The sequence below is a fragment of the Leuresthes tenuis genome, unplaced genomic scaffold (genome assembly GCF_036924035.1).
Source record: "Leuresthes tenuis unplaced genomic scaffold, fLeuTen1.0.hap1 SCAF_21, whole genome shotgun sequence".
NCBI classification, from domain to species: Eukaryota; Metazoa; Chordata; class Actinopteri; order Atheriniformes; family Atherinopsidae; genus Leuresthes; species Leuresthes tenuis.
In genome coordinates this window covers 3,051,015-3,061,956 of record NW_027325375.1, presented here as the reverse complement: position 1 = coordinate 3,061,956, position 10,942 = coordinate 3,051,015, and the positions used below count along the sequence as shown (strand labels likewise).

Sequence of the window (10,942 nt, the reverse complement as noted above, 5' to 3'; positions counted from 1 at the left end):
CACTTCCACCGGCTTCCATCAGGACTCTAAAAGGTTTAAATAAAAAACAGGGTCATTGAGAGCACTTCCTTTGATCTCCCGAGCAGCCATTATAAAAGCTGCCGAGAGCTGTGATTAAGTTTAAAATACTGACTCCTCGCGGTAGCCTCTGGTGCTCTACTTTACCTTGATCACGCAATGTACCATTTAATCACAAGGCAGATAACCTTCAAAAACAACTTTAATGTGCATGAGAGGACATAAACAACATATGACACATCAAAGCGTACAAAGCCAGTCTTTAAAATTAAGGTTAAAGAAATGGAATGAATTTTTAACAAAAACAAAAACCTACAGAAAGGTCTGCACCCAGACATATATCCGACTATCACCTTTCAAATTCTGATCATATTTTTGCTTTTTTTTGGATGATTAGGACAACGCCTCGGTCCAAACTGTAGTTGTCTTCCTGAAAAGGCATCAAAACTCAAAACGAACCTTGGAGGATCAAATAAAACATGTGAGAGGATGTAGCAGAGCAGCTCTCCTTCTGGGGCAGATGCTGGGGTTCAGAGCTCCTCAGTCCTACATAAAACGGGATGTTGGGGAGGAGATACCCTCTGGGAGAAAAAGAAGCTGCTGTAGTCCCGAGCAGAATCAAAGCGGATGTTTCCGTTTGCCTTGCTGTCGTAGAATCTGTGGGCGCTTGCCAGAAAAGGCAACAGCAAAAAAAAATCATGATTTGTGGCATTTCTCACAGAAACTGCAGTGTCTTTCCCAGCTGTGTCCAATCTAAATGTTCTCCGTTAAGTGAACTTTTGTTATTGCTCGCAACTTTCCCCTTCATCTCCTCAAAATCATGGAACTGTACCATGCCGTGTAAAGCCAGACGTGGTCCCCAGGGGTTAGTTTTCGCCAGGTGCAGAGGAGTTGCGAGTGACACGATCGCTCCGGTTTCCAGAGGGTCAAGTTGGAATGTGGTGAGAGGTGGGGGGGCTTTTAAAAGGAAAGAGCAAAAAAAGAAAAATCTGAGGTGTCGCTTCAGACCAGAGCTCCTTTTTTCTGTAGCAACTGTGTAATTAGCCAATAATTACACTAATTACACTGACGCTAATTAGACTGAAATTACAGAAACTGGGGGAGCAGTTATTTTTAACTGTTGCTCAGTGGTCATTTTTCAGAAGACAGAGATGAGTGCAAAGACCCCGTAGAGCAGAGCACAGGGGTAAGCAACCAGCAACTGCTGCCCATCCATGGCCAACGCTGAGATGAAGATCTTCGAGGCCGAGAAACTGCACCAGCCAATGATTGTAGCCGTTAGTATAATTCCCATCATACCCCTACAGAGAAGAAGGGGGAATCAGCAGGTTAGCCATGACTATTTAACAGTTATCGCCACACAATTTTTACAATGTAGTGTATTCATTTGTTATCACAATGGACCTGAATGATCTCTTTCACCAGACTTCTGCTTCCATTTTCGTATGGCTAATTAGCACAAAACTAGCATGAGAAGGTCCAACAAAACCATTTTATTCATCAGGTCCTGAAATAAAACTCATTTGAGAGGGTGAACCTCAGGGTGTAATTTTAAAACATGATGATTTACGCGTCTTGAAACTTGACATGAGGCGTTCTCAGTCCAGGCTTGAAAGGTAAAATGTTGCTAAATATACCAACAGCATCAAAGAAGAAGCGACCGTGACAGCCGTGGTTCTTTCTAAATGCTTGTCATTTGATTTTTATCCATCGTCTCATTGGTTCCTCTTTCAGCAACAAATTGACATATTATGTCACACGGAAAACTCAACTTCACCATTTTAGTTACTGTTAGGTATTTCAGAGACCAAGTCAGCTGACTTTCAGAGAAAGCTGAGCCCCATAAATGGCGGTGAAACAGGGTTTTGTTTCAATCTTTGTTTCAACACCGCAGAGCCCAATATGTGATCTATGAGCAACTGTTACAGCGAGACTTAAGGGCTACACTTTCATGCATTAGTGTAACCATTCTGATGTGTACTCACTGTAATGAGAAGAGGACTCCGAAGCTGGAGAGGAGGATCATGGGGAGCAGGCAGTATCCCAACACGCTGGCCACACAGCCGAAAGACACCCCCGTCATACTCATAAGGTTGAGCAGGCAGTACACCCCGAGGCAGCCAATCGCACTGATGCCGTACACGTAACCAAACTGGATCTTACCCGACTGGAAATGAAAAAGAAGATGTAGATATGGACGTTCAGGGGTTTGGTCGGTAACAGGCTCCTGACTTCAGCACATTCAGTTTGAAATGAATGAACGAATCAAAGTGCTGAGTGCAGCGATTTAAAAGTAATGGGACACTCGAGTTGTTCTGTACTTCTGGCTTATGAGTCACTTAACTGTTATTTTCGGTACAGACTTGTCCATCAGTGTTAGAATTTCTGCTTACAATTAGCCAAATGCATCAAAACCTGTTTGTTTCTGACAAAAGTCTCATTTTCAACTGCAGCACATAAAGTCAAACTTCCATAAAACATGTTGGTTTGGAGTCAGGGTTTGCACAAAAACGACAATTTCTTTTACACAATGTGCGGCTGTCCACCTCTTACCAGAAGAAGTGTCGCCCCAAAGGCCAAACAAAAGACCATGGGTCCAGCCAGGTCCGTCTCATTCATGATGCTGCCATCTGCTGCTTTCATTGGATGGAGCACTGTCAGAGTCTTCTGCCAGATGTGGTCAAAATTGATTCCCAACTCTAAAACAAAGAGCCAAACACACACACAGGAAATAAAATCATGCATTAAGAGTGGCAGATCTATAACTACACAGGTGTTGAAGAAAAAGGTATCAGACAAGGTAAGACAGGGATGCAATTACAAATAGTATATGCAAATCTTTCTGTAGTTGTGTGGTCCTGAAGAGCGTCTCACGGGTAAAAAGCAGGACAGGATCGGAGTCATACGACATGCCAGTCAGTACAGCCTCATCTGCTACTTTCTGGCTGCTTTAGAATAAAACCTGCTGCTTATTTTCAGTTTAGGGCAAATCAGGTTAAGAATGCTACTGAGAGTAAAGAACATGGCTGCTGGGGGTCACGACCATTTCTACACAAAGTAAAAACTTTAAGGAAGATGATGCCCAGGGTGTGGAAATGACTTCATGTGACAGTCGCAGAGCTTTTCTTAGTGATAATAACTTACTGCGCTTTATTTTTTCTGCCTTAAACTACCTTTTTCTTCACGTTTTCAGAGTCCTGTGGTGAAATGTACGGCGGCTCCCTTCAGGAGGGAAAACTGAAGTCACATCTGCTGATTATGCAAACACTTTGGCAGTTAATCAGCCTTTTGGTTTTTTCAGCCGTTCTTGGAGCTTTGACATTCTTCCATTCTGGTGACTGAAAGTCTAATTTCATGCCTTAACAGCTCCTTGGCTGAAGTTCTCAAAGTGAAACAGCAAAACCGATTTCAAGAACAAAATGGATCTTTTTTTCTTTGAGGAACCCCATTGGTGCCTCTCCTTAAGTAAGCATTACAGAGGCTTGTGAATAGTATAATATTTGATTACTTTGAGTCTGTAAATGGTAAAATATGAAAGAAACAAAATAAATGTAAATGATTGCAGCATCTTTTCTGCTTTGTCCAGATGAGAGACGGCTCACTGCAGCGGGTGGATGGAGGCACCTTCCACACCTACCCAAGGACTACAAGCAAACCGTAACGGGTCCTGAAAGGTGTTCACATGCCTACAGACGTGAGTCTGTAGTCACTGAGGACAGATGGGAGGCATTTTCTGGGTACTGGAGCAAGACAGAAAGTCTTCCATAACACTGGAACTTTCTCCTGACTCTTTGGTTGAAGAGCTGCCGTAGAATCCCAAATAACTCACAGGACTTCAGGATCCTGAGGCTGCCACCATCTGAAGCTGCAGTCTCAGCCCATAGGCTCATAGCCCATAGGCTCATAGCCCATAGGCTCATAGCCCATAGGCTCATAGCCCATAGGCTCATAGCCCATAGGCTCATAGCCCATAGGCTCATAGCCCATAGCCCATAGGCTCATAGCCCATAGGCTCATAGCCCATTCCACTCTGAGGCCTAAAAGCATCCCGTTACTGTATAGAATAACACAAACATTTTATTTTCTCCATGGAGCACTTGACAAACTGTTTAAAGGCTGGAAGTGTAACAGAGATGGGAAACGTGGGTCTGTGGTGTCCTCACCATCATATCTGCTTGTGATCTCACATTCCTCACTAAGATCAAGTGTTGGTCTAAACTTACTCCACCCACTTCTTGGTCTTGCTCCCGTACAACAGCCCAGGCATTTCCTCTCCTGCTCATCTGGGGTCTTTTTTCAGGCTTTAGTTGGCATTTGGAAAGCTCAATCAGCTGCTCACTTTTCCATTGTCAGCGTTACTCATTATATCAGGTGTTGAAATGTGTCCGAAGTACAAAGAAAATCTACTCAAGCAGCAAAACTTTAACCCAGTGCAACAAAATCTAACCTTAATCTGACAAGAAATCGGATCGGATCGGGTTACTCACGATCGAACTAAGACCCCGAGATAACTCGATCCAAACGTGCACTGAACGTGCACGTAGACGACAGTGGATCGGATCGAGCGTTCTGCACATGCTCCAGATTTTTTCCCACGATCATCACCCGGAAGTGGAAGGAGACGATATTATTGTTGTTGTCAGAAAGAAACAAGGCGATGGAGAATGCGCCGTTGTGCATCGTCTGTGCCATAACCAGCTCATCACAGATGGAGAGGGACGCAGCTTCATCTCGCTCTGCGTTCGCCATCTTTCTGAATGCCTGAGTTTGTTGTTGTTGGCGGTGAAGACGTCAACAGGAAGTGGCTCTATTAGCGATAGCTGAAATGGGGACAGCGCCACCTATCGTGCCGGGGTATGACACGCTTTGTGCCAGTGATTCCATTCATTCACCGCCATATATCCAAGAATAATTACCCTCAGATAAGGAGCAGAACCCAACTGTAGCTGTAATCCAGTTAATCTCATCATGTAAACCCACTGACTGTGGTGCAATGCATTCAAATAGATATCAGTATCAAGGGATTTTTACAGTCCAACTAATAATATTAACAACTGCCAGCTTGATTGCAGTTTTTCTGAAAAACACAGAAAAAACAGGTTTCCAAAACATAGAGGCTGTAACCTTCAGGTCGTGGTTCACTTACCCTCTAGCAGGGGCGGCTCATCATCAAAGCTGTTACTGTACATGGACTGTGATGCAGATGGAGTGTAGGTCTGCGTGGGCTGAAAGATTTGTCCTGTATATGCCTGCTGGGGCTGCATCATTCCTGGTGAAGAGTAGCCCATTGGCTGAGAGTAATCATACTGACCGTATGGCCTGGAAAAAAGGTATCGTCACATCACAGATGGTGCATTAAATTCATTTTTAAAGACAACTAATTTCCACTTTTAATTAAAACTAATTTACATGAACATAACACATAGCAAAGACTGTTAAGATGTAATTTGCAATCCCTAATCATCACTTAGTCCATCTAAATTAATATACTTAAGAGGTGAAGTATGGTGCAGGCACAGGTAGGAAAAAATAGTTTTTAGCTCTTGAAATGGCACACAGAGTCGTTAATGGGTCAACAACTGAGGGAGAATCAGTTAAGAACCACTCTCTTACTTGTAGGGGTTTTCAGTGTTGGTGTAGCCATAGCCACCCTGGCTTTGGTCATCTACACTGTAGCTGGACTGGTAAAAGTCCGTGTTCAAGTTGTCAAACCCTGACATTTTCTCAGTCTGTTGGCAGAAAAGGAACAAAAGTCACCACTTTAGAAAAAGAAATAAAAGAAACAACATGTTAAAAGACATGTTAAATACATACAGGCACGGTAAATCCTTATGTAATGGTATAACATAAAGTACCATTATGCTATGTGGTAGTCCAACTAAAAACCCAACATATGCAATTCAGAAAAGGCAATGAAACAGGACCAGAGGTGTGAAAAATTACATTCTTACCGTCAAAACAGTGACTTTGTCATGATAAAGTTAGCACAGAGATAACTGTTCAACGTTAATGTCTGATGCAGAAACAACAATTAGAACTTTATAGAATGATTTAATTATTTTTGTATTATTTTCAGCTCAAAACTGAGGGACAGGTTTAGGAGAAACAGCTTTTAATATCTAGAACCATCTTCTTGGACGATTGCATCAAAAACTGTTTCATTGTCACGTGAGATATCTTCCCTCAGAACACAAAGAGCAAATCTGTAAAGAGGAAACTATATGAAGGCAAATACGGAGGGTTTGTCATACAGTACAGCCACCAAGATCCTTTGTAAAACATGTGGAAGCAGTAGGTCTGGGTCACTAGTATTTACTGATGATGTAGAAGAAAACAGGAGCAGCCACAGAAATTATTTGGAGTATTAAAGAGATACCGATATAATTTTATTTCAAAGTTGGGCGAAGCTTCACAATACAAATACGATGATCCATGATCTGCAACAGCCAAGCTAAACCCAACTGAGCGTAATTTCAACTGCTGACGACAAAGCTAAAAGGCAGATTAACAGATTTGCAGAATCTGTTAAATTGGACCATTATATATATGGCTAAATTAACGCATTTGATCACATTCTAGCTCTTGCGGAAGTGGTTTCAACATACAAAGGAGTTCCTAATTCCTTCAAATCCAGTTTGGATGTGAATACCTTCAAATTAGAGTCAAGTACATACTGATACTGATGGATCTTTCCATCGTTGAAGTAATGTTTACTGCGTTGTACACTGCGAATCGTTAAAAAAGAAAATAAAACCAAGATACAGCTTGTATGCCTATGCGCATTAGCCAAATGGTTATAACCAGTAACTCATTCCCTCGTATAAGATATTCTGAATATCCATGTTTACTTACCATGAGTTAACGATGAGAGTGACACTAACTGAGCTAATTAGCTTATATTAGGATGCCGTTAGCTACCTCAAACAGAGCTACCAGCTTCCCAGACAAAACCAACTTTATTATTAATTTATCACTATCAAGTTGACCTATTATGCTATGTTTAGACAACGAACACAACCTAGAAGGATAACTTAATTGTCAAAAAGCAGCAACAAATACATTAATCTTTAAGATGATACGTAGCGTTCACTCTGCATCTTGTTTGTTAGCTAAAGCTAGCCAGCCAACAGCCGCAGAGACCTAAAATCATAAATGTTGCACAAAATGCCAAAAGTGGCTTCATTAGTCTATCTAAATGTTCATACAAAGCCGCTATTTTCATACTGTGACAATATCATAACCCACAGTCTTACCTGTGACGCTGGACAAGTCTACACAGAGCCCTGCCAACTTGACTTCGGTTGCTACGTGTCAGGAGAGGGGTAAAGCTTCCGGGATGATACGTAGCCGACGGAAGGTCGTTAGGGCCATAACGCGTTGCAGAAACTTTGGCGCCATCTGCAGGCAAATTGTGGTATCGCATTGCCTGCTTTCTTCTGTGCAGTCCTGTTGCCCCCTGTTTAATTTCTCAATTGATTTTATGTACATGTGACATTATTGTGGTTATTAACTTGTGTTTCCCTGTTCCAGCAGGTATCATTTGAATGGCGTTATGGTGTTTTTCCACCATCTTTTCCCTCTTGTCTGTCTTCTCAAACCCCAGCTGGTCGAGGCGGATGGCCACCCTTCCTGATTCTGGTTCTGCCAGAGGTTTCTTCCTGGTTCTGGTTCTGCCAGAGGTTTCTTCCTGTTAAAGGGAGTCGTTCCTTTCCACAGTCGCCACAGGCACGCTCAGGACGGGAGATTGGACGGGAGTTTCGGTGCAATCTGTTGGTTTCCTTAGCTAGGATATTATTTTTTGAATTGGCTCTATATGAATTAATTGGATTATGATTACAATGAATTGAATTCCAATTGGCTTGAATTGGACTATATTACTTAAGTGCCTTGAGATGACAATTGTTGTAATCTGGCGCTATATAGATCAAATTTAATTGAATTTAATTGAATTGCTTCATTTTGAAACGTTATTTCTTTTTAGATTTGTTTTTCAAGAAGCAGTGATTATGTAAACGGTTATATAAAGGTAGAAATAATGTCCTGAGACCCCAACAGATAACCCTAAAGAAAATTACATTCACATTCACCAAACAAAAGATTAGATTTTCAACTAACATATACAACAGATCATTGAATGTTTTTTGATAGTTATGCATACAATTTGGAATTCAAACTCAGATAAAGCACCAAAAGAGCATGTTTTCTGAATTTTTCAACTGTGATAAATAAACAAATACGAACAAACAAAACCCTCATTCAATTTACAAAGAAAATATCTGTTACATCATGAACTCAACAGACTTCAGTCTGTTTTGCTCACACTATGATATTAGACTCTATTGAGTTCTGAGTTGCAGTTTGAGAAAACCAAGGTCTAATAATGGTTGCAAAAAAGAGATAGAGGACAGATTATTAATGGAGGACAAGCACTCGGCTCCTGGGAAGAACAAAGGTAGACTCTTTAGACGGAAAGCAGAGGAGGAGATCAATCACTCTGCATGTGCAAGAGAAATGCACTGCCATGAAATTCTGTGGGTGGATAAACCCACTTTGATAATACAGATAATGCAAAGTAATGGACCCATGACATCTAGTGCAAGTGAGAAAAGTAGGATATGAGAGCTAAAGGCAGAATCCCAGATGTAGGTTTGAACTGTAAGACACTGAAAAGTACAAAAAGGTAGTGAAGAATAACAACAAAAAAAAAGAAAAATGAAGATCCCCCTCCAACTGTTACTGCCATCTCTGTATTTCTAAAATTAAAAGAATATAAGAGAAGTGCTGCAAGAGAAAATTCCAACAAGATCAGCAAAGTATATAGAAATTTAGGTGATAATTCATATAAGCAGTTGTCAAAAGTTTCACTTACCCAGAACTACCCACAACCAGAAAAAAGCAGCATATTGCAAGCCTCTGTGCTTAATCAGAAACACTATTTGCAACCATAGAAGCATATAAAGAAACAAAGAAAGACTTTCCTCCATCCTGACTTGCAGTTACAAAATTCTTTACAGAATGACACTTAAGAAAATATTCCACGCAGAAAAAAGAGACACATCTTTGACATAAAGACTTTGCCCAACTTCTGGATGTTGGTGAAGAAAACATTTTGATATTTGCTAAACAAATATGTTGCCTCATCAAAGTTCCACCAGAGAAAAGTTGCATGCCAGGCGAAATCTGTTGGATGCAACTTTTGCAAATAGATTCTGTCCTTTTTTGATGGTTAAATGGCTTGTGACACGATAGTTCTATGAAATTTTAATAGCTGGTAACTTTTTTATGTGAGGACAGACAAAGACAACTGTGAAAACAATTGGGTGAGAAAGGATGCGAGTTTCCTCCCCCCAAAAAACACAAAGAGGCAGAAAAAAATGGTAAATATAGCTTCAGCAATCCTGACAACTGTGCAGACTTGACATAGATAATTTCTCTGTCTCAGGGTAAACAAATTCAATTTGACGCATGAAACATGAATACTAACAGCAAAGACCCATGACTAATCATGAGTAGAAATGAACCGTTTCCTCTTCATTGCCTCTCATCTTTCTTTAGACTTTTAATCATTCTTATACTTGAAAAACTCATTTTCCTTCTTAATCCACTTAATTAAAGAAAATTGAAAAGTGTCAGTGAGGGTAATTGAATTTAGGGCAGTGTATTGCCATATTCTGTCATAATTGCCTTCTTTAATATAACGTCTGTTGTAATCCTTCTGTCACTGGGTGGATGAGTGGATTAAACCACAGAAATTTTCTCCATTGGAGCAGCCCCTTATCTCCAACCACCCGCTGTATCCTCAATGAAAGATTTCTCTCACTGCCTCCACGACATCAAGGACAATGTGTGCCGCTCTGCACAAAACATATGCAGATGGTAGATAATTCTCCACCCTCTAAATATTCAGCATATGAGTGAACTTACAGTAAACCACACACACTGCTGCATAGGCACATGCTTTCAAAAAACAAGATGAACCTCCTTTAATTAGTCTAATTCAACTCGCTGCCGCCCCACCGATGTGACTGCAGCGCATATCATGAATCCGTTGGCATGTTCACTCTGTGAATGAGCAGCATGAGCTCTGAAATAACAATCCACAGCTGAGGAGTTTGTGAGATTTCCATCCACTTGAGATTTAAAAGTTCTACCAAAGTGATAGTCAACGGGACGATGTATCTCCTGGAATGTGATAAATATCAGCAATACTTAAAAAAAATGGACACAGGACGAAAATAGAACAATTAGAGTTCAACTCCGATGATGTAAAAAAGTTAACTTTTATTGAAAAATAGAATGGATTTTTTGTTGTATTTAATTAATTTAGAGGAAATCAACAGATGATAGAACATATGGATTATCCACAAACAGTCAACGAATGAGAATGCGCATGATTTCTATCAGAAATGATTTTCAGCGAGATCTCGATGCATAGTTTCCATACCTGATCAAAAGTACACAGTTATGTGCGATTTCATGAAGGCCTTTGACTCTGAACTGAGAGGCAAATGCTGGGGTGTAGGACTTCTGCCTTTCTTACGGAAGGAATCCTGATCTGCCATTATTTTCAGTCCAGCCTCGGGCTGGCATCAGGGACAGCACCAGTCAACCCACGAGTGTTCTCCCTGTCAAAACTGACTTAAAGGGCTCCAAAAAAGTTTCATATTACAGTATAAAATGATGCATGTTTTACCCGTCTTTTTCGATTCTAACCTCACATCCAACCCCCGGAGTTTCACCTTTCAGCTTTTTTAACTTTTATTTCAGGTATGGTTGTTGTGATTCCGTTTGCTGCGAAACGTGCAGCCTGGTCTCACGTGAATACGTGAACTGAGATGTATATCAGTATCTGGTTCGTGTGTTCAACATGTTTTGTGTATTTAGCCAAAGGGATGGCACTTAGAAGCCAGTATCCTTGGAAACG

General features: G+C 40.9%; 1 protein-coding gene across 1 annotated transcript; it reads right to left on the bottom strand.

Annotated features, from left to right (window-relative positions):
- Positions 1-202: 202 nt before the first annotated feature.
- On the bottom strand, positions 203-7,347 carry yipf5 (Yip1 domain family, member 5). The gene is made up of 6 exons (XM_072375013.1): positions 7,272-7,347; positions 5,632-5,747; positions 5,165-5,337; positions 2,572-2,717; positions 2,004-2,185; positions 203-1,319 (listed from the first exon to the last, which is right to left on the bottom strand). Exons 2-6 carry the CDS (start codon positions 5,736-5,738, stop codon positions 1,157-1,159), a joined length of 771 nt encoding a protein of 256 aa, XP_072231114.1. The 5' UTR covers positions 5,739-5,747; positions 7,272-7,347; the 3' UTR covers positions 203-1,156.
- Positions 7,348-10,942: the final 3,595 nt, after the last annotated feature.

Coding starts and splice junctions, on each gene's coding strand:
- yipf5 (XM_072375013.1), bottom strand. CDS start 5,738: ATGTCAGGGTTTGACAACTTGAACACGGACTTTTACCAGTCCAGCTAC. Junction 5,338..5,631: donor AACACTGAAAACCCCTACAA/GTAAGAGAGTGG, acceptor CCTTTTTTCCAG/GCCATACGGTCAGTATGATT. Junction 2,186..2,571: donor TTGGGGCGACACTTCTTCTG/GTAAGAGGTGGA, acceptor TTTCATTTCCAG/TCGGGTAAGATCCAGTTTGG.